The 24938-nt window shown below is 41.1% G+C and overlaps 1 protein-coding gene across 4 annotated transcripts in view; it reads right to left on the reverse strand.

Moving 5' to 3' along the window:
* The window catches only part of RSU1 (Ras suppressor protein 1), a 156699-nt gene that overhangs the window by 91347 nt on the left and 40414 nt on the right, over positions 1–24938 (reverse strand). For all 4 annotated transcript variants that reach the window (XM_025043436.1, XM_015585585.2, XM_006906985.3 and 1 more), the window contains 2 exons: positions 23785–23867; positions 23394–23508 (listed from right to left, as the gene is read on the reverse strand). In XM_025043436.1, the coding sequence (XP_024899204.1) occupies positions 23394–23508; positions 23785–23867 (198 nt within the window). The remainder of the gene's footprint in view (positions 1–23393; positions 23509–23784; positions 23868–24938) is intronic.

The following is a 24938-nucleotide window of genomic DNA, read 5'->3' on the forward strand; positions in this document are numbered from 1 at the left end:
TGCCTTGCCCCTGTGTCTTCATCACATGCTGTCCTCTGTGGGAGTGCAGCCCTGGTGTCTCTTGGTATGTCCAAATTTGCTCTTCTTATAAGGACACAGGTTGAATTGAATTAGGGCCCACGCTAAAGGCCTCGTTTTAACTTAATCACTTCTTTAAACACAGTCACATTCTAAGGAGCTGGAGGTTAAATTTCAATATGTCAATTAAGGGAGGACCCAACTCAGCCCATAAAGCCCCTATCTTTATTTCCTTAACAGCTGGGTGGCTGGAGGAGCAGAAAGTCTGCCCTGCATATCCAGTTCTGATGAATCAAGGTACCGAGCCATGCACCAACATTTGTTTAGCAGTTTGCACCACACAAAGAACTGGGTGCGCACGTCCAGCAGTTCACGTGGACACACAGGAGAGATAAGGACAAACAACAGGCACGTGGTGTGCGGCTCCGAGCTCCTTCTCAATGACACGTGAATGGTTTACAAAATGTGCTTTATAAGTCAGGCCAAATCTGAGACTCACTCTTAATGTCAACATCTTCAGATGCTTGGGTGGGAAATGGGTGGAAAACGGCTAGCGTAGCAATAATTGAAATGGAAAAACAATGCTCTCGTTTTCCTTAACCATTTCTACACATTTTCATTCAAATCCAAGGAGCAACATCTACTAAGTTAAGACTGCACAAGTCATGTATCTGCGCTGTGTGTCAGCTGCCTCGTTTGCAAGGTGAGGGCTGTTTACCCCACCGCGCTAAGGGATAGAAATGTTTAATAAATGTTAAGGCTTTCAGAACAGTGCCCGGCACACGGCAAGAACAACAGACACACGTTCTGTTACAGGCATGGCGACTGCTACCACTACTCTCCTATTGTGCCAAAAAAGATAAAAGATGAGAACTTCTGACCTAAAACATGGATTTGAAAAAGTATAAGGACTGATACTCGGGCTTTTCCGTGGCAAACACGTGCATGGTGGTGTCACCGACTTCAACCCAGGGATCAGGAAGACACAATTTCAGGCATGGTCAGTGTCATGTCCCTATGAGGCCTCGAAGTGGAAAGAGCCACCAAGCGAGTGAGGAACAAAGTCTGGAATATCCGTCCAGAGGACTAGTTAGGTTGAAGATGAGGAGTCAAGAACTCACTAGTAAAACAATGCGCAATTAAAGTTAAGCATCTTCGTTAAACGGGTCCATGAAACATTTACAGAAGAGCGAAACAGATAATATTCTGGACAATCGAGATTAGAGAAAATCAAGCTTTCCAAAGAGCCCACTATTTGGATATAACTCAAACTACTACATATCTATGTGTAATATAAAAAAATATATATGTATATAATTTATTATATTAATTGAAATAATTTGAGTGGGAGAGTAAAGGGCATGGCAATCTGACTTTATTCTTATTGGCGTTTTCAACTATGGGTATTGTTTCAGTAGATCAGAGAGAGAGGAATACAATCAGATATAAAGGTTCAATTTCTCTTTAATTATACGATATCCAGTATTTTTTTCCTTCAAATAAAATATTTCCTCAAAAATGTTGCTATCACTTTAAATCTTTACACTGTGTATATTCTTTAAAGAAGTCCTGCTTCTTTGTAAAAGTTACGGCTCCATCTTCAGGGGGCTGGCTATGTTGGCACCAAATTACACACAACAGAACAAAAAAAAATCACCTCAATACAGTCCAAGGAAACAAAGGAGCAGGAGCTCCGATGGCAGTTTTCAGATGCTTTTTGATGATAAATGATAATATTAAGCTCCCCACTCAAAGGCAGCATACAATAATTCTCCATTCCCTGATATTAAAAACCTATAAAGGAACATAAAGCTAGACTCAGACTATAATTTACCCCCTCTGGTTAAAGCAGTCTTCTGAGATCGCCAGCCTCAAAGAAGATTGGGAAGCTTTAGACAGGATGGCAGGTGGCAGGACTAAAGCAAGACAGGAGAGAGATGGGCCTGTAGAGAAGTGGGCACAGAGGGGCAGGCACAGTGCAGGGTGGGCGGGGTGTAGGGCTTAGGCCGAGATGGCACCAAAAGGGACCTGAATGCTGACCCACTATTCTTCCATAATGATCAACCTGTACGACTGGCCTTAGATTTTAAAAGTAGCTATTCCTAAAGTAACTTATGAGACATACAATTAAATAGGATGGAATAAAAGCTTTTATCTATATTCCTTCTTCCTTAAAATTCACTGGGAGAAGGCAGAGAATGATTTCTTGAATGAAATAAGTAAAAAGTTACCATTTTATATAAACTATGATGAACCATAACTGAATTTGGAGAAATTTTGACCAAAAATAAGAACACTAGTAGTTGGCATATATCCAAACAAGATACAGCTTTTTAAGAGTCCTAAAAGCCTCATCCTCATCAGGAAACGCAAATCAAAACCACAATGAGATATCACCTCATACCTGTTAGAATGGCTACCACCAAAAGACAAGAAGTAAGTGCTGGTGAGGCTGCTGAGAAATGGGGACCGATGTGCACTGCTAGTTGGAATGTAGACTGGTACAGGCACCATGGAAAACAGTATGGAGGTTCCTCTAAAATTAAAAATAGAACTACCACATGATCCAGCAATTCTACTTCTGGGTATTTCTCCAAAGAGAATAAAAACATGAATTCAAAAAGATATCTGCAACCCCAGGTTCACTAAAGCATTGTTCACAATAGCCAAGATACGGAAACAATCTAACTGTCCACTGACGGATGAATGGATTTAAAAAAAAAAAAATGTCATAAATATATACAATGGAATATTATTTGACCATTAAAAAGAAGTAAATCTTGCCATTTGTGACAACATGAATAAACCTTAAGGGCATTGTGCTAAATGAAATAAGTCAAAAAGCAAAAGACAAATACCTTATGATTTCGCTTACATATGAATGTTAAAAAACAAACAAACAAACAAGAAAACAAGCTCATAGAACAGATTGGTGGGTGCCAAAGGCAGGGTCAAGGGGTGGGTAAAATGAGTGAAGGGGGTCTAAAGGTACAAACTTTCAATTATAAAATAAATGAGTCCTGGGGATGTATGTACAGCATGGTGACTATAGTTAACACCAGTACACTTGAAAGTTGCTAAGAGAGTAGATCTTAAAAGTCCTCATCACAGGAAAAAACTTTTTCTAACTATGTGCGGTAATGGATATTAGCTAGACTTATTATGATGATCATTTCACAATATATACAAATGTTGATTCATTATGTTGTACACCTGACACTAATATGTTACATGTCAATCAAACCTCAATAAAAAGCAAAACCCCATCAAATGAGCCTTTGCTGAAGCACTAATATCTAAGGGTGCAGGCTTCCTAGAAGAAAAGGAAGAGCACAGAATATCCCCAGAGAAACCTTGTTCCACAGCAAACAACAGAAGAGAAGCTGCAGGGTGAGCTATAATCAGCTTCTGTACCATCTGAGAGGGGACATTCAGGAATGAGGAACAGGATGCCATCCTGCCACATCAGCATCCCACCGCTGGCCCCAAGTGGGGAAGGTTTGAAAAGGGAGAGGGATGTTGCTCAACTCAAATTCATAGCTAAAATGAGAAATGGGGTTGATATATAGATAATTCATATCATGGGAGCAATGAAAATGAATGAAATATACAGCTATGTGCAACAACATAGATAAATCTCAAAACATAACGTAAAAGTGAAAGAAGCCAGAATACATAGTGAATGGTTCTATTTATATATAAAACTCAAAAAAGAGCTGAACTAAACAATAGTATTAGAAGTTAAGAGAATGGTTTCCTTAGGACACGAAGAAAGACCTCCTGACTGAAACGACCTTGGGGCACAAAGAAAGGCCTCCTGACTGACTGGAACGACCTTGGGGCACAAAGCGAGGCCTCCTGACTGACTGGAATGAGCCTGAGTGGGGCTTCTGGGACTAAGCGTTCTTCTTGGCCAGCAGTTGTTGCCTGAGTTTTTGCAGGTTGGTAATTCACTGAGATATAAGCTTATGCTGTATGAACTTTATGTGTGTGTGTCATGCTTTAAAAATATAGTGGGAAGAGAGAAAAGAAAATAAATAAGTAATCCTAGAGGCATTCTAGTAGAAAAAGCAAGTCACCTAGTAAGTGGAAAAATTAGACTGGCCTCTGATGTCTCTCTAGCAGTGTTCAAAGACAATCTCTACAATATTCTAGGAGAAGGAAAGGTTATTCAAGATTTTTATACCCAAATTATCTATAAAACAAAAAAGAGCAGATATTCTCAAGTATGCAAGAACTCAGGACATAAAATAATCTCTGTGAAAAACAATTAAATCCAGCCAATCAAACAACAAATCAAAAAGCCATGCAACTGTTCTGAAAAATGTAGTTTAAAAAGTTACATATATTTATGTATAAAACATGTATAGTAAAAATATAATGCATATCTATGTATAAAACACCTCGATGTTGCCCATAATTTTTTTTTTTACTTAGAGTGATCTTTTAGTGAATACTAAGTAAATGTTAAATATTCATATATTAATTTACATATTAAATATATTTTACTAAATATTAAGAAATTAATACCTTAATACTCTGAAGCAGTAAAACGTCTTTAGTAATTTCTTCACTTGATTTTTCTTTCTTAAATTAAAATAAAATTTAATATTTTTTAAAAAATGTTTTTTACTTAACAATATAGTTGTCTTTCTACCTCTTTAGCTCACCCTATGTGCATGTCAGAGAGATATCATGAATTAATGGTCATCAAAATGTATTAATTTACTTCAAGTTGGTGAGACTTTTGAGTTTTCTGAGCTTTCTAAATTTTTTAGTTCTTTAAAATAATGAATATAAATTATTGTATAATAGCAATACATTTTTCCAAACTGAATTCGTTGATACCAAAATATGGTGTCCCTTTTCCTTTTAGCCATCACCCATCCTATCATATCAAAAAAAAAAAGCACAAAATTTAAGGTATATCAAACTTAGACCTTGTTCTTTATAATCTGTACCCACTGGATAAAGTGAGCCATGGGGTTCAGGAAAGACCAGTACCTTAACAATAAAACAGGTCCCCCACCCCCTACCAGGAAAGGGGCTGTGTATGATTTGACTGATTTACAAACAAGATGACATGCTCTGATGACTAAACTTGTTTTCCTGTTATCAAAGCCAATACTCTGAACTCCAGAATATTTTCTCTAACAATTTACCTGGAGTTAATGAGGGAAGAGTTTCAAGCAACTAATTAATGCACGTCCCTCCCAACAAGGGCTGCCATTGGTGGTTTCCACCAAGATGCTCACCAGTGAAGGAGCAGGTTGTTACCCTCTCACCTGCAGTGACAGCAGCCTGTCACCTCACCTGGATGAGAGGAGTGAAGACGTTCCACCTGGCTGCATCTTTAATAATAATTACATGGAGTAGGTAACTGGAATGGAGACAAATCCTCCCAAAGCACCCGATTCAATTTTTATATTAAACGAAAACAAATGTTACTTTTTCTGAGATAAGTACGTGTTTCACAATCACAATGAAGGCCAACTAAAGTTCAAACAGAAGTTAGCAAGATTTCAGAATTCATTTTTAAGTAGAAGACTGTTCAGTTGTAGATTACAGGAACAAACATCTAAGCATTACCGATCACGCCGGGTAATAATGGAGCTGGAATTTCAAAGTCTGCCTCTCTCAAAATACACAAAATGTCTGACACAGGCCACTGTTTTGGGCACAAGTTTCAAGAGACTCTAAAGGAGAACTTTTTGCATTTTTCACTCCAGATCCATACCATGAACTAGGCCCTGAAATTTCCAGCAGTGAGATGAGTAAACATTAACAGTAAAGTGATAAAATAAGAAAAAATTTAAAACACTATTCAAGACACCACTAGCCAAACGATGTCGTGCTAATGACTTCTACTTTTAGATGACAAGTCGTGCTATTTAAACAACCAAATTTCACTGCAGACATCCTTCAGGAACAGGTACCAAGGCAACCACGCTGATGCCAGGCTGTGGGAAGCTGTGGAGGACTGGAGGAGGAAGAGCTTGATATACTGCTATACTGATAACGATCCAAACACCACCTCACACTTAAAAAATTATCTGAAGAAAAACTAAAAACTGGACTTAATTCAACATCCATCTGGCATCTCTGAAAAAGAAATAACTTAGGGCTCCCTGTCTTTAAAACATTTGATATTTCAAAACTGCAAGTAAGGAAGACTCGAGTCTTTGGAATGAGATTATTTTAAAAGAGATTTTGTGGTTGACATTTTAGTGATATTTCTGGACATGCCATCTTTGGTTGATTACTCAGGTACAGAATATTAAGCTAGGAGTCCCCGTAACGTACTCCTGTTAGAACAGCTAAAAGCATGACATTGCTGCTGTGAACATACGTCATAAAAAGACTATTTTAAAATAGTTTTGTGTCAAAAACTATTAATCATAATATCAATATATAGAATGAAGGAGGCAAGTAATATAAACTTCTCTTCTCCCTAACATGAATAATGAAAATCAGTCATACATACACCTACACCCTTCAGCAAACCCAGACCTAAATCCCAATATAATTAGGGTCCGAAGTCAAGAGGTACCATGAAACCAGTCAGTTTACACGATTCTGGAGGATGAGAAGTGGGCCCACCAAGAAGTGGAGGAAAGAAATGATTTTCACGAACGTGAATGCATTATACAGCTCATGTGCGCATCATTCACGTAATAGGCTGCATAATGCCACCTCCCCCTCCACACACACACACAAAATATACTAATGTCCAAATCTCTGGAACCTGTGCATGTCAAATTATACAGCACAAGGAACTCTGTAGATGTGAAGGAGTTAAGGATCCTGAGATGGGAGATTATCTGGGTGACCTTGATGTCATGGAAGTGGAGTCTCTATGAGGGATGGGGCCGGAATCAAAGTGAGAGAAGACAATGTGATGGTGGAGGCAGAGAAAACATGATGCATTTAGAAGACGGAGGACCACAGGCCAAGGCACGCAGTCGCCAGAGCTGAGGAGGGCATGGCAACGGATCCTCCCCTTGAGCCTTCTGAAGGAACCAGCTCTGTCAACACCATTTTAACGCAGTGACTTCTGGGCTCCAGAACAGGAAGAGAACTAACCGGTGCTGTTTTAAGCCACTCGGCTGGGGTGACCTGTTACAGAGGCAATGGTAAACTACTGCATGCGCAACACCATTCTGGGTGCTTAACTGCGTCTGCCCTTTGAACTAGGCGCAGTGACTTTCTTCAACTTAGGAACCTTTTCAAGTTCTCAATGTAATATTCATAAATGTCTATGAAAATTGTTGCCTCCTGTTACACAAAATGAGAGGAATGTAACACATTTTTATCTTGGCAGAAAATTTGCAAATTAAATGTTTTGATTCTTACAGAAGGCTATAAAACAGTATTAGCGGTATTACAAAAAACAAAAATGTACTTCCATGTCAGATCCATAACATGGACATTCTTCTGTTAAACCTCCATTCACCTCATGTCATTCTCATTCTACTAGTTTTCTTCTGTGCGCAGTAAAGTTTCGATAAAGGAGAAAGAAGAATTAATGGATGAGCCCAAGCTCCTGGCTACCTAGGTTGGGGGGAGAAGTGGTAGAACATAACAGCAAGAAAGCCAGAGAAAACGAACTGCATGCCAGTTACCTGCTCACTACTGTCCTCCTTACTCGTAACCACAGAAAAGAAAGACAGTCGATGTCTTCAAATCATAAAGACTCTCAAAGGCTGTCGAGTCAGGACTTCAGGTTAGTTGGGGGTTCTTTTTCATTTGTTTCACTGTTTATGTCAGAGATTGCTTGCAAAAATGGCTGCCATCCTCCCTTCTCGCTGTACCCGTGCCCTTAGCCCCTTCCACACTGAGTACGGGCCTTGTCACGTGACTTGCTTTGGCCAAAGGGACCTTGGCAAATGTGACCAAGCATAGACTTAAAATTGCTTGTGTACCTAGTTTATACTATGTGAATGAACCCAAATTTGCCTTCCAGAAGATGAAGGCCACATGGAAGGGCACTGCTGAGCCTTGGCCGACAGCCAGCCAGCCTCCAGACACTGAGACCATTCCCTGCCATCAGCCGACGCCCAGCTGACCCCAGAGCCATGACAGTCAGTAAATATCACCTGAGGAAGTTCTGACCAACAGCAAAAATGGCTGTTTTAACTCAGCAGGTGTTAGGAATAGTATGTTGTACAGTAAAAGCTAACTTGACATAGTTTATAAAGCTAACACAAACTCATGAAAAAAAAGAAGAAAAATATCACCTGGAATCCCAACATATGAAAATACTAATCAATAACTTTTTAATTCATTTTATGTAGCTATGTAAATATTCTCTATAATTAGAATCACATGGTAAATTCAACCTTATAATGTGCTATTCTAATCATTTCCATGTCATTTTATATTCCACAACCTACCACAGCTTATTTAACTATTCTCATATCATTAGTCTTCAAGGTGGCTTGAAAACTACACTATTAAAAATGCTGCTGCAAAAAACATATTTGTACAAACTTCTGAGTTCTTGATGACAGAACTGTTCTTGAAGACAAACTCCCAAAAAGGAACAAACACACTCTTGCAAAAGGCGAGAAGCCATCACAGCACCTGATATATATGGTTCAAATACAGCCATCCACGCTAACTTACAACTCAACAGCACTGTATGAACGTGTCCGTTTCACCAAATCCTCACGACAGTCTGTATAATTGTTTTCTAAAATTCTAGTTAACAGATACAGTGAGAAACGGCAACTTGTTTTACTCTGCATTTTTTGATTACTAATAAGGTCAACCAGCTTTCCATATGCTTGGCCATCGATCTTCTCTTGTAGAACATCTGCTCTTGCTACTTCTTTGCTACTGAGGTATGTAAAATAGCTCTGCCATTTACCTCCAACGCCTTTAAAAGCAGTTAAGAGAAGCTAATATCGTGGAGCCAGTGCAGAGATTTTTAACCCCCGTTCCGTGCTTATGTGTATACATTTCTTTCAGGAGAGAATCCGTAGCTTTCATCAGCTTCCTTAAGTGGTGATGACCTCATACTCTGAGAACCAACTGGGCCAAATGGGGAAGAGCAGCATCAGCAGGTTTCAGCATGGAGGTGCTCAAAGCTGTCCAACTGGTCACAGAATATTTAACTGAATGAAACGCAGAAGTTTTGATCAGTGCTGAAGGAAGGTGCGAGGAGACGAGAATGGTGGCATAGCAACAGAGCAAACTGTATTTAAGTCATGAAACAAACACTGTTGCTTTCCTTTTTCTTCTTCTTGTTGATTCCGCGACAGGCCAGCCCAAGTCTCATCTCTGCTTGACTGTCCTATTATAATGGAAGCCCGAACTACTAATGTCATGGTGTTAGGAGGTGATGAAAAGCCATGAAGGTAGAGCCCTCATGAGTGGGATTAGTGCCCTTATAAGGATAGACTGGAGAGAGATGACCTCCCTCTCCATCATGTGAGGACACAGCAAGAACGCGTCTGCCTGCAAACCAAGAAAGCGTCTGCCTGCAAACCAAGAAGAGCCCTCACCAGGAACTAGATCAGCCAGCACCTTGATCTTGGACTTCCTAGCATCCAGAACTGTGAGAAATAAATGTGTGCTGTGTACACCCCCAGCCTGTGGTACTGTCATGAGGGCAGCCCAAGCTGAAGTCTTTTTAGACTATCCAAAGCCATGATATTCTTTGCACAGCCTGCAATCCTACTGCAATTACATTTGGTGTCCCAACTTAACAATTCCTTAAGTGTTCCTTAGGTTTCATTTGACTAATAACCCCATTATGAGAGAACTTTGTGCCCTTCACAAGACCTGGAAAGACAGCAGATAATATGCACTTGATAAACATTCAACAGATTCCTAGCCACTGCCTCAGAACATGAGTCACGGTTAAAAGCATGGAGTCTGACAGATTCCACCTATGTGACTCTGGCAAGTTACCTTCTCTAAGCTTCGGTTTCGTCATCTGTAAGATGGGTAAAGCAGTAACTCCACTTCACAGGAATACCTTATTTAGGAATAAATGTATTATTTAGAAGAGACAGACACTCATAATAGAAATTACTAGTTATCATTACTATTATTACTGACACATTTTCAAATTTATTCATTTATAAATACTAGCCAATTTAAGGCGATGAAATGCAAAGTTATAAAAATCTTATTAACAGAAAATTCATTGTTATTCAAAGTGATGTTTGTCTGCTACAGTTCATGGAGTCCTTCCGAGGCTATGATTTGACACTACAAAAACTGCTAGTCTAAAGAGAAAGTTATGCCAAATGGAGGTTCAAAAAACTGTTATGAAGGTAAAACGCAGACCAGAAGGTTTCTGTTAAAGAACTAGGTAAACAGCTAAAGTAAAAAATAAAAAAATAAAAAATGTATACTAAGTGAGCAATGTTCTGGAATGAATATCATTTAAAAGCATGAATGTAAAGGACAAGCTCGAACTTTCGATCACTGTCCTACGAACACAGTAAGCTGAGAAATAACATTCTCCAAGATGTTGTTAAGTTGGGCAACTCACTTTTCTGCATTCTTCTACAGCGAATTATAGCTAGTCAAGTCTTTTGGACAGCAATTGCTTTCACTTGGGTCACCTGAAATGACCAAACGAACCTTTAACATCAACCATTGATCTCACTAATTATATCTGCCACTATATCTGCTGCTGTGGTTTCAGTCAGCTCTCCTTTCCAGCACTATTCCAATTGTTAAATGGTCAGAACACACACAAGTGACAGATTTAGTGTTTCACTGGCAATTTATATAGGTGACTGCAACATTGCTGTTGTACTGAATCATGATTTATTTGTCTCACATTGTAGCACGTAACCTTTTAAATGCACGGGGGGGAGGAAGCCGACACCTCTCTAAAGTTTATATATGACCATCTACCACTATATCCTATGAACTAGATTCAAAATAGAAACAATCAAGTGAGTGGTAGGTTTCTTTTCTCTTTAGGTAGCTATAACTTAATGCACAATCTCCCTTCATGTATCCTGGGCTTGGTCATTATTCTTTATCTGCACGTGACTCAGAGGGAAATCTGGGAAGCATACATAAAAGATGTCCATGACAGTCAGCTAAAAGAACCCATAAAGGGTTAAAACTAAGAGCATTTGGGGTAGGAATTCTACATTGAAGGGTCCATGGATGGACTCGGAGGCATCTTAAAATTCCACAAATTATATGCAAAACTTCATATGTGAAAAATGTGTGTTTTGGGGAGAGCAGGTTTAGAGGTTCCACTGGTTTCTCAAAGGGGTTAGTGAGTCTCGACAAGATTGAAAATAACAGCTTATGGAAACATGACCTACTGTTGCTGAGTAAAATGGGTTACAGGCATAAATAAGCAAGTGAACAATGAGCCAATATCAAGGGACATCAAACTTTACATCATGGTTTGTAAAAAAAAAAGAGATGAGAAAAATGGTTATAGGCTGAATTTGTATCTTTTCCCAAAATATTCATGATCTGGAACTTTTAGCATATAATTGTGAGAAAATGCATTTCGATAGCTTAAGCCACCCAGTATGAGGTACTTTGTGACTGTGGCTTTAACAAACTTACAGTTAGTCTTAGCTGTAACAGTGGATTAAGAGAAAAATCAAAGAGCAATAAAGACCAAGAGATTATTCTTGGGTTAAAAATGTAGTAATACCAAGAATGAAAGTGGGAAAGGTCTTAATGAACATTTGTAAGTGGTATGGAGGATGATATGCATGATACCCCTCTGTCCGCTACGGCACCCAACTGGTGAGTGTAAGATTGAGGGCATAAACTGAGAAAAAATAACTTCGGGAAGCTGTGGAAATGGGCAAGAAAGAGGCAGGAAAATAATTGTATTACACCTGTCCACACTGAAAGTTATCCAAAATTAATCCAGACTTCTGCCTCCAGCCATAATGGAGTAACTGGACAGAATGTATAACTGCTTCTAGATATTCAGCAACAGGCAGCGCTGGACTATGATCCCTGAGAGAAGGGAAATAAATGAGCAGAAACCCTCAATCACCCTAATTTTCTCCTGGAAGCATTTTCAGACAGTCATGCAGGAAGTGAGAGATCAAACTGTATGGCGATGTTGCTGAGCTGAAAGGAGAGAGATCAGAATTCGAGGGTGCTGCGGAAGTGGGGATTTCTGGGCTGGGTAACAGAAAGGAGTGAGAACAACAGACAGGCCCAGAAAACTGCATGAGGGTTCTCATGAGTCTTTGGCTGAATAATAAGTGCAATGTCCAGGGCACGAATCCTCAAGTCTGTCAATCCAGTCAAATTCTAATTAAAATCCCAGCAGGCTGATTCTAAAATGTATATGCATGTACGAAGGACACAGAACAGTCAAAATAATTTTGAAGAAGTTAGAAGACTTTAACGCTATGTGATCTCAAGACTTCTGACGAAGCTACAGTCATCAAGGCAATGCGTAACAACAAAACGCAGTCTAGAAATATACCCACATATAGTATGTTGGTTTTTGACTTAGCACCAAAGCAATTCAATATGAAAAGGAAACTCTTCTCTACAAGTGGCGCTGGAGTAATTATTTGGAAGGAAAAAGCTGATCTCATATCACACACGAAATGTAACTTGGGCTCGGTACAGATCAAATCCTCCGTGAGGACAGGGGTTTTGCTTTCCTTCCGCTCTCATCACACACACGGGTATCTCCCAAGGGACTCAGAACAGTGCCCGACATGAAACTAGTGCTAAATAAATATTTGCTGAATAGAAGAGCAATGCGTGAAAAAAAGACATGCCACACAGCAGACAATAGCACGAAGAAGAGCTGGAATAGAGAACGGTCATGAACGGGCTCACTGAGAAAAAAATAATGGGAGCTGGCACCTGACCAGCTCGGCAAATATGAGGAAATGAAAAATCTAAGCAGAAAACAAAGATTGTTGTGAAGAACTCAGAGGCCACTGAGAGCGGCCTGTGAGTGGGTGAGTGCGTGACAAAGAGAGAGAAAGAACAGCACAAAACATGGATGCCTGGCTATGTGGGGCCTTTCGGCTCAACAGAGTACGTTAAGGAATGCTGACCACAGAAGTGACATAACTCAATTTGTGATTTTACAAAATCACCTTGACTCCTGTGTGAAGAATGGCTCGGAAAGGGCCAAGTGGGAAGCAGGGACACCAGTCACAAGGTTCTCACAGCCACCCAGGTGAGAAAAGAGGGTGGCGTGCTCGTCTCTCTCCAGGATGGACACTCAAGGGTAAGGCTGGAGCTGCCGTGCCAGCAGATTTGGGTGTTAGCTGTGACTTCCATTTTGTCATTTTCAACTCTTCATTTAATTGTTTTTCTCTTTATGATTAGGTCTATTTCATTTACCCCTGGTCCCCAAATCCAACAGAATATAGGAACATACTGTATATGGGGCCAGAGGTCAGAATCTGGCATAGCAACTCAGGTAGGGGCTGTCCAAGCAGAAGAGCCATTCTTTTCAAAATAGCAGATATAAAAGGCGACAGAGAGAGTACTGAAGCCCATTAAAATCACTACATGTATGTTGAGAATGAGCATGGGCTTTTTTACTAACATCAGAATGTGGCTATTGCCGAAAATTTTACAGAAGTACAAGTGGCACCATGAGATGCTTTCGTGCAGTAGGTGATCAACCTATAGAATTAATACACGGCTGGAAACGCGAACAATTCTGGGAAGGTCTAAATGAACGTGAATAAAAAAGGCTGACCCATGACAAGTTATTATAAGGCTTAACTATTATGTGTCTCACAGTAAAGGCATAACTATTATGTGTCTCACACTAAATTCTGCTACTGACAACATGAAGGACATCATCCTCCATTTCACCCCTTCCCCAGCACCAGCCCCCCAAAAGAAACCCAGACTTGCGCATGCAATACCATTCGTGTCTGGCTCAGTACAATGGTACCTGCTTTTTATATAGGCATAATATAATATATAGGAGATGCTTAGAGGGAGATGCTACATAAATGTAAGATATTATATATGTATGCGGGTGATAGGAAATGTGTTTACAGATATGCCTCTGGAATAAAATAAAAATTAAATCTGGAATCTCAGTACTGCTGGCATTTCTCCCAGGGCAAGAATACATTTAGTGTCCTATTAAATCAAAGGATGGCCCACTGCAAACGGTGGCACGCTTTACCAGCTGGTGTTAACCCAGATGGATGCACGTGTTCAATCACACTTAACTTGACACTGGGCTTCCCGAAATTCATCATTCGGAATGGAAACGTTTTATGTGCTGCGACTTCCCACCCCTTTTAAGGCAGTAACTCACCAGGTGGAAATATAATTCACTTAACATTTTTAAAATCCACACTTAAAGCATTTTCTGGGGCTAAAGATTCACTGACACAGATGGAATATGGAAAATGGAACTTGTTAAAAAAGATCATGTAGGAGATCGGACGGGAGTCACTTTTTGATTCTCAACTAAGAGCATGGGGGTCAAAGAACATGATATGTGGTGTTTTGTGAAGTATGGCAAAAAGAATATTAACACAGAAATAAAATGGAAGAGCATGTCACTTAATTCAAGTCAGAAATTAAATCTGGGCAAAGACTTTCTATTCCTCGCATTTTCTTTATTTTTCATAGGAAAGAAAAACGAGGCATATGTCTGGAATCACTGCAATCTGTCACCTAATGATAAATGATGCCTTTTTTTATTGGCTCAGTATTGACATGTTTGTGGATATACTATTGAGAGGAATACTTATTTTTGAAATCAAAAGCTCTAAACTAAAACTCTGACTTTGGCAATAACCAGCCATGTCAGTAATGCAGCTTTGGGCACTTTACTCTCTCCCTACACTTTGGTTTCACCATCTTTAAAAACTTTTGGTTTCACCAGAAAAACTCTCCTTCCCCAGATTCTAGAATGAAGGTAAAGTCTATAAAACTGTCTCATAAATTATAATATTTTGCATAAAAACTGAGGTATTTATAATTTGCTCAAGCTTAAAAGTAACTTCAAAAGTGTTTACGACCAATTGACAAATTCGATTTTGTACAAATGGCAGAGTTTATAACTCCATAAAGTACTTACCACTTACCGCTCTCTTAAGCTAACATGTCGTGACGGCACTTGGCAACCATTTCACAGACTAACAATGATGTCTTTTGGGGTATGTGTCTTCATTACCCAATATCCAACCCAGAGAGCCTTTTTCATAAAATGCTGTATCTATATATAGACTAATTTATATTGTACTAACAGTCCTGCCCTTGGATAACCCGGTGCAGTTAACCCAGAATTTGGCATAGTCATACGCTCCAGCTTCGATTCTAATTGGCGCTGGGATCTCTCTCTGCAGGTCACGGAACCTCTCGGAAACTCATGTTCCCCACCCACAAAATGGGGAGAAAGTCCCCACCCTCCCACAGCCATGGCGAGATTTAAATGAGAAGATAAAATGCCTAATGTGACGATTTATGTGCTCGATAAATATTAGTCTTCTCCCCTTACAGCCTTTTGGCTTCTTCGGATCAAAATGGGAAAACCACAGTAACAAAAACAAAACCATAAAATACTGAACTCATAACCGATGTAGACAAACAGGTGCTCGGGCACCTCCTGGCTCCCAGAACAGGAACCCCTGGCTCTGTCCTCCCCCTTCTCCCTGGCTCCTCTCAGCCCACCTGCACTCACTTCTCCCTGACCACAAGCCCTTGTGCCAGATGCCTCAGTCACACCCAACTGCCCAGGAAGGCGGCCAGCAGGTGCATCTCAGCCTGAACCAGTCCCTAGTTCTTCTAAAGGGTAGAGGCAGAGGCCACGAGCACTACTGAAAACAACAACGAAGCGAGCAACAGCAAAAGCGCTGAGCGTGGAGCGACCGTGCACCGGACGCTGCCGGCCATCGACTCCCGCATTAGAACTGGGTCCAGAAGCCAAATCCGGGTTTGCGAGCTCAAGTGGATTCAGGGGACAGTGAAACGAACGCAGGAGGAGGAGCAGAGGAAACGATAATGGCGAGGGAGGTGACAGGACTAATGGCACTTCCAAAAACGTCTCGAATGGACATTCCTGACATTTTCTACCAGTGAGTTTGAAATAATTTTTATCATACTATTTTAAACTGTGTGTCACTATCCAGACCACAAACTACATTTAACTGTGCTCTCCCATGTCCTGAACTTCATTCACAAGTCCAAGATGGACATGTCAACAAAACTAAGGAGAAGAAGAAAAGAGGACAAATTCAGTAGTACCACTTTACGAGTAACAGGATTTAGGCAGAAACAACTAATTCTGATAACAGTATGAAGATGCCTTGGGCTAGGGCAGATAATTGTCCAAAATGGAGAAGGGGGGTGGGGGGCGGACCTTTTTTCACTTTCTATTAAGTCCCTGCTGCCTGATTATTCTGGAGAAGATTAATAACTGCCATTACTTCTTTTCTTAAGAAAAGAGTTAAAAGATTTCACATGCTAGCTAAACTAGTTTGCCCAACTCCAGAAGAGTCAGACTTTATACTCTGAGCATTTAATAGTTTTAATTTATAACAAAAGAAGGAAGATGTAGAAAGATGGATTTATATAGTGTGCTTTAAACCTGAAATAAATTACTAATATATAGACAAATGACAAAAGGATTCCAGTGTATACACACATCAGTAATATCAAAAAATGAAAACAATTAGTTCAAAACAGTGATTATCATGGGAAATCATTCTGGGAGAAGAAAAAAGTCGCCAATGAAATGAGCACTGTCACAAAAGGTAACATAAGACAGTGAAAAATTAAACAACTGGAAAACAAAGTTGCCACTTGCAGAGATCTGGACGTGGATTAACAAGTGAGTCTAATTAGTTAGTGAAAGCACTACAAAGTATTTAATACTGAAGGACAAGTTCACAGTCACACAAAAGATGTTAAACAGCAAAGCAGTGACTACATGAATGAGTGAATGAATAAATGAATCAGTGAAGCAAGCAACTGAGCCACCAATGGTTGGATCAAAAAGCTAACCACGGAGCTTTCCAGGGAGAAGAACCAGGTGACCTGCTCCCAGTCTCAATATGACATTCACAAAAAAGCATGTGTGAAAATCAAAGATTATCAAACTTATGTTGAGGGGACTGAAAGGACAGCAGTGACACCGTACGGGACCTCAGGTCCATGCCGAGTGCCGTGCCCCATTCGACCCTCACTCTGTCCTCGCCCCTCGCCTTCCCCTGCGTGCCTCCTCTTGCCAGCTCCCATGCTTCCCCTCAGCTTTCACACAGGATCAAATCCACAGCTTTTCTCTATCCGTGTGATAACCAACCAATCACAGTGAGACTGGCTTTTGGGCCTTCTTGGTCATTCTTTCTCACCAGATGCTTGGCCACTAACTGCTTCTTCCCTGTCGAAAGGGTGGGACTTGGGGCAACCTCTATGCCTAGACTATTTTAGAAGAGCTCCAGTTTCAGAAAACCAGTCTCTAAATAGCTAAAGTTTAATAGGATAAAAATCCCCGTGTGTGTGTGTGTGTGTGTGTGTGTGCGCGCGCATACACCTGTGTATGCACACACACAGATCTGTGTGCATGTTCCTTTACCTGATATTTACTGCACATTTGTACTGAATTCTAACATAAGGCTAATTTCTTTATGTAGATTATTCTTTTAACCCTCACAACACTATGAGAAGGGGCTATTATTACCCTCATCTACACAAGGCACGGAAGGTAAAGTAACATCCACACTCACGGAGCAAGGGATCGGGGTTGTGAGTGAGATGTGAGCCCAAGCCTAGTGATGAGGAGACACACCTCTACAATCTACTATATATATAAAAACATGTTTTTAACATCTGCATAAAATAATTGGGACTAAATTGACAAAGTGACAGTAACACAAGGGATAAGACATTTTTAATCAGGAACTTGATAACCAAAAAAAAGAATAGTGCATTTCTTTCTTGCCTGTCCCAGTACAGAAAGTATTTTTCCTTAGCCACTCGGTACTCATAAAGAAAAGGATTAAGAGGTGTAACAGGAAGGATTCTGGACTGGTATATCCACTCTTTCTTAATTCTGTTCATTCTGGGAATACAACTGGAGAGAAAGTCTCAATTTGTGACACCACTTACTCTCTGAATGCAACTAACGTTTGTTTATACCCCTCACAAGCAAGCTGGAAAGAATACACATGTTCCTCATGTTTCTGGATTAAAAGTTGCCACTGGCTCCTGGGACACTGTAGGACACTAAGCCAGCTGGCCCTGGGTGTATGCGGCATTGCACACACCCCTCCACTGGACTGCTCAAACTGGTGGAGATGAGGTTCTCACATCCAAAACCCTTTGCTTCGTGGCACATCTACCTGACCGATGCAGGTTCATTCTCCAAAGGCAAATACCAGGGTGACAAACGGAGGAGAAGAGGTCCCATGACTGTCTCAAAGCCATGAAACCAGAAATGATTCCATCAAGATCAAATGACTGAATACTGGAAAACGTAGGAAAGAGAGAAGCAAAAACTTACATTTCACGTCTTAAGACAACAAGTGTCTGTGTGAGTGAAAAATTGCAAAAATAAACAGGAGCGAGGACTGCTCACAGAGCCCCCAGCTCCAAAGTCACTGCGAAGCTGTTACTCTGGGACTTTTTATTCCAAGGACTGGTCAGAGGTCTGCCGTTCCTTCCTCCCCTTCCAGTGCCTTTTCTCCACTAATTAATTCTTCAACTAATTAAAAGCAGGTGAGCCTTCAGTTTGTCAGGTTGCTACTTTTTTTTTTAGAAGAGACTGGCTGTGGGCCGAAAATACTGGTCCAAAAGAGACTCTGGAGTCAGGCAGACTTGGGAGAAGATGTCGGCTGTGTCTATTTCCCTCCTTCGCTGGCACAGATAACTGAACGTCAGGAAAGAGTTTGCCTGCACAGCACAAGCACATCCCTGCACTAGCACTGGAACTAACGTGGGGCTGCCCAGAGGAAGTCACAGTCCCTGACCTGGGAGCCAGCCCCACCCATAAAGGTCCCCGAGCCATCTGGCTTTAGTGTTGAGACCCAAGGGATCTCATCCGATCTGTGGCATTACACGTACGCAGACAATACCCACAGTTACATGTGCAGCCCAGACCTCTCCACTCCAGATTCTCATTTCCAGTTGCCTTCTCGAGTAGACATCCAAAAGGCATCTCAAACTTAAGACACATGAACTCGGCCCATGACGAGCTCCTCGCCTCCCCGTCATCTCCTAAGCCAGCCCTCCCATTATCTCCCCTACCCTTGTAGTTCCCCAGGGCCAACACTTCACAGTCAATCCTCACTCTTAGCCCAACACCTACATCCTCATCAATCCCTGTTAGTTCCTGCCTTTGAGACAGACTCGGAATCTAACCATCACTACCAGCTGGATGAACGCAGAGGCGCTGCGCTCCTTCTGGAGGCTTAAGGCGAAATCAATTCCTTGCCCTCTCCGGAATCTGGAGGCTGCCCTCCCTCCTTGGCGCATGGCCCCTTCCACCCATGACTAACCTCGTGATTCTGTCAGCACGTCTTCAAACACTTACTGTCTCTGACCTTCCCGCTTCACCCTTCAAAGGGCCCTTATGATTGCACTGGGCTTACCTGGGTGATGCAGGATAATCTCCCCATCTCGAGATTCTAAATCATACCTGCCAAGTCCTTTTACCACATTCCCAGGTTCCAGTGATTAGAATGGGGGCTTCTTCGGGGGGCCACTATTCACCGTATTACGTCATCTCACCCTGAACCAAAGTCTGTATAACGCCCCACAAGTTCCCATGTGACCCAGTCCCTACTTCCCATCTAAACTCATCTCTTCCAACGCTCCCCCACATTCACCCTCTTCTGGCTCACTAGTCTTGCTATTCTTCAGAACACAAGCCCATCTCAGGACCTCGGTACTTACCAGCCCCTCTGCCAGGGAATCTCTCTCCCCCTTTTAGGTGTCTGCTTAAATGACACCACCTCATGAGTGAGGCTTTCCTTTTTGACTCTGTAAAATGGGGTGACACCCCTCCCTCAGTTGGCCTCTCCCTCCCATGCTTATTTGTCTCCCTAGAGCACCTACCATCATCTGATATGCTATCTATCCATCCATCCATCCATCGCCCCCCACTAAAGGTGTTTTGCCTCTTGTTTTATCTCCAGGAAATAAAAACATGAAGCTGGGGCTCAATAAATATTTATTTTTGGAAAAGTAAGTTCCTTGGAGACAAGACCCAGCCTAAAGTAGGAACTCTATAAATGTCTCAATGAATGAATAAATGAATTGGTGAATGATAGATCCAATTTCTATCTAATTTTCTGTGGACGCAGAGACTAACATCAAATCAAGTGTGTTACTATTTAGGAATCAGACATAATGGTTAAAGTAACTTATTCAGGGAAGCACAACAAAGGAAAGTAATGCAATTACATGTGAAAACTCCATCCAAGCCCCTGACTTTATTTTGCTGTGGCCCTGTATGTGCTTATTTCTGACAAGTCAGAAATCCAATTCCCTTGCTTGGCTCAAATGCTCTTACCAACAAGGTTTCAAGTTAATAAACTCTGAATATATTTTTAAAGAAAGTTGCACAGAAATCTCAAAAACATTTACCTTGCTTAATCAGGTATGTAAAAAATAGATATACAGGGAAGAGATCATTATCCACACTTTCAAATGAACCCAAGAAGCAAACCTGCAGCCAATGGATGAAGGTGGGACAGGTGTAAGAAGCTTCGAGTACATCGGTCTCTCGCTCTGCTCATCAGCCAGCCAGGGCTGCTCCAGTGAGCACCTTAGATGTTCAGCACACAGACAAAAGACACTCCTACTGTGGCCGGATATGTACTGGGAGGAAGAACCATGGGGACAATGCAATTGGCTTGGAATGGGGCAGCATTCCAGGGATTTGTTTCACAGAGGCCATCTCATCTGCATCTTGCAAAGTGTGTTCTGGCCCTGCTGCTCACATACCAGCCCATGCAACTGGCCATATCAGGTCACCTGCCATCACTGCTTTGGGGGAGGCGAGTCAGGGGGAATTGGTGTTTAGTTCACACCTGGAAACTGCTTTGAAAATCCTCTTACTGGCACAGAGATGGGAAGACATACACCACAGGTTAGGAATGTGGACCTCCGTGACTCACGGTGTCCCTATGAATGTTTCGCCAGCCCTCTCTAAGCCCCAGTTTCCTCACCTCTACAACGTCACCTTACTATGCTTATGACAACTATAAGAGAGAGTACAGGAAATGCATTTGCCATAGTGCCTTGGCATACAGGCATTAATATATACTGGCTATTATTATTAATAGCTATTATTATATCACTACCTATTATACTTAACTTTAAAAAAAAAACTGTTCAAAAATAAATAATACATCTGTCTTCATCTTGAGTTTAGATTTGTAATAAACTCCCAGGGGTTTATCGTTTATTTCCAGTGAAGTGTTGACCTGCAATTAGGGAAAACTGCTACTAGGCAGATGTTGAAATTAAGCTTTTCTAGATAAGGCTCACAAAAAATAGTCACTTAAAGACCCTTCTTAATTCTACTGCTGAATAAAAAACATATAATTTGTTATTGAGGAGCTTACCAGAAACATCAGATGAATATGATAACATGCAGTTTTTAAACAAGATAAGCAATATGACTATGATTTTAAAAGATATAAATACATAGGTATGTGTAGGTTCAACTATATATTTTTCTAAATTATCTGACAGAAATGATTGATTAACCTAATGCCCTACATTGCCTCATTTCCTAAAAAATGAAATAAAACAACAAAACACACTTTTTTCCATTTCTCCTAATCACACTGACCAAGGATGCACGCCAAAAGCACCACCTGAGTTTCACCAAATCAGACAAGACTTATTCTCCTGCATGGAGATTCCGATGGATGCTGCGGGCTGGGAGCGAGCAGATGTTCGTCTTCCACAAACGCTCCCTGGTTTTACCAACGCTAACGCCGATGGCCTGTAACAGTCACTCTACAGAATCTCTTTGACAAGAAGTATTCTGCCTCAAACGCTTTTGCGAAGATCTTTTCTTGATCCTGTAGCCTGCTCCTAAGGCGAGACCTGACTGCTCGTAACTCAGAGAAGGTGCTACACTACTCCTCAGCCTTTCGATCAGTACAAATTCCTCGGACCTTTACACTGATGACGGCGCTAAAAGAGAAGGGAAAAGTGGGGCTGAAACTTTCCACTTGTTCGATGAAATCATGTGAACGCTTTTCGTTTAGACCAGCGCTGCCTTTTAGACCAACAGAACTTCCTGTACTGACAGAAATGCTCTGTGTTTTCCACACATGGCCACTGGGGACTTGAAATGTGGCTCGTGGCTTCCATGCTGGATGGCACAGCTCTGGACAGAAGTCAGACTCTGTCTGCTGGTAGCCTTCCCAACGCTGTGCTATCTGAGGTCCAAGTTTCCTTAACTCGTCAGAACATACTCCTTGAGCACCCACCTCATGCCTAGCACAAGGCAGGCACAGGGGCACAGCAGGGAACAAATATAAAGCCTCCTGCTCTTGGGGCACTTAGCACTTACATTCTAATTTATAATACCTGACCTCTTTAAAACCACCAGAGTCACTTGAGGTACTTCCTCAAAGAAGTTTGGGTTAAATGTACTTTTTAAAACAATGGTATTTTGGAGCAGAAAGTCGTTGTCTGAGAAACAGCGAAGTTCAGTGTAATGAAGAGGATAGTGAGAGAGGGCACAAGAGAAGTGAACTCATAAAACTTTTCCAAAAAGGTAGCGTAATCTCAGTAATAGGACAGGTTTGGACGTTATTTCCAAGGGAGGTCCTAAGCCCACCCTGGGCCATCTGAATGACCAGACAGAGGAGGAGGATGCAGCTGCCACAGGAGTGGGACTGAGGCATTTCCAGCTGGGACACATTTAACGACTGCCACTGGAGGCGGAATCAGGACAGAACCAAATTCACGACTGGAAAAGGTATTTCCAAGTAGCTGTAACAAACACTTTAACTATCTGGTAATGTCAAGGGATTAAGATAAAAATTACGAGATTAAAAAAATAAGAGTGATGGTTTGATTTAAACACACAAAAAAAACAAAAACAAAAACAAAAAAAAAAAACAAAAAACCACATCGCCGGCTTGTAGAAGAGGAGCCACTGGCAAGACCATCAACACTCATCTCGGCTCCTGTCGCCAAGCAGGCAGCTGCACTGGGCCATCTTTCATCAGCACTTTCAGACACTGAGCGCTGTGGCTACTGAACACGGCATCGGGGCTGGTCAGCCCTGCAGCGGCTGAAATCCGGTCAGTGACAAACGCTAGTGGAAATGATCAGAGCTGGGCGCCTGGGTGGAGGGCATTCGCCGAGAAGAGGAGAGGGGATCGTTCGGAATTGCTGCGTTTGGATAATCGCTCTTAATTAAAGTCAGAACTAAGCTCATTCATCAGCAACCTTACCTAGTTCTGGGGGCAGAACGGTCAGGCGGTTCCCCTGAATGTGGAGCTCCTTAAGCTGAGTAAGCTCCCCGATTTCCTTAGGCAGCGAGATCAGGTCGTTATCCCTAAGGCTGAGCTAAATACAAGAAAACAAGGAGTTGTCAAAACAATTTTACACAGATTCCCGTAAAAAGGCGCCCACAGAAACCCTCGTCCTCTTTCATGCCCTCCCTTCTTTGAGGCTCAACCCTTTCAATTTATTTACAAATGTGTGCCGATGAACAAGAAACAGGACCGAGAGCAGAGGTTCATTCCTGCAAAACGAACCCTACTCCCGCTCAAATTGACTTGATTCTACTACAGGGGCTGCAGAAGTGAATTGATTTTCTCAGAATTTAGATAAATTACTTACTATCTGCAACTTTGTGAGCTTCCCAATATCTGGCGGCAGGATTTCAAAATCGTTGTCACTTAGATAGAGTGCACGCAGGGTGGCTGCAAATTAAACAGCAATATATAAACAGGGTGGCATGGAACCCAACCATTTGAGGTCTGATCAATACAGGGGAGTCAGCTTTGATTAATAACCGTGGCCTAGTGAAAAGCCTGTGACATACCTAGGTCTCACAATAATAACAAGCAGGTCAAATTTAGATTTACTGGCTTACGGTGGAGCTGGTGTGTTCAGGAACACATCTATTTCCAAGAGGACTGACACAATTAACAACCTGGGCACCAGCAGTTTGGGGCACGATGTTCCAATATCCTTTCAGAAGAGACAGCTATTTTTCTTCTATTACTTCCAATTCACATTTCTTACTCTATTTGCATCCAAAGTAAACCAAAGAAAACCACTGTGTCACTTATATCAATACTTAGGGCAAAAGGGCTTTTCATGTAAATAGAATTAAGTTAAAAATAACTAAAAGAATTTCAGGAAACAGAGGGGCCATAATTCACTGTTTCTATAATCAGACTAATTACAGTGTACCTCTGAATAATGTGTGGGCTTGGGGTGATGACTACCTGCATAGTCAAAACTCCGTGTATAACTTTTGATTCCCCAAACACTTAAATACTAACAGCCTACTGTTGACCGGAAGCCTTACTGAAAACGTAAACAGTCGATTAACACATATTTCTTGTTATATGTATTATATACTGTATTCTTATAATGAAGTAAGCTAGCGAAAAGGAAATGTTAAGAAAATAAAATACATTTACTGTATTTATTGAAAACTATCCATGCATAAGTGGACCCATACAGTGCCAACCTGTGTTGTTCAAGGGTCAACTAACTGTATTATTACTTGCTTCTAAAACCTTAATGACAAAAATAAATGAAGAAGACGATGGGCCTAAAATAATAACATAGAGTTTAAAAACAGAGAAAACCCTAACAGGCAGAGCACCAGTAATCAGAAATTTGTTCATAGTATTACACAATGACCACATGATCCCAAACTACTGAAGGCTAAAATCCTAAACCATTTTTTTAACCTCGACTGAAAAGGAAGAGTATAATAAGATGTATACTTTGTTTACAGGTATTCGATTACATTCTAA

Source organism: Pteropus alecto, unplaced genomic scaffold (genome assembly GCF_000325575.1).
Source record: "Pteropus alecto unplaced genomic scaffold, ASM32557v1 scaffold11, whole genome shotgun sequence".
NCBI lineage: Eukaryota > Metazoa > Chordata > Mammalia > Chiroptera > Pteropodidae > Pteropus > Pteropus alecto.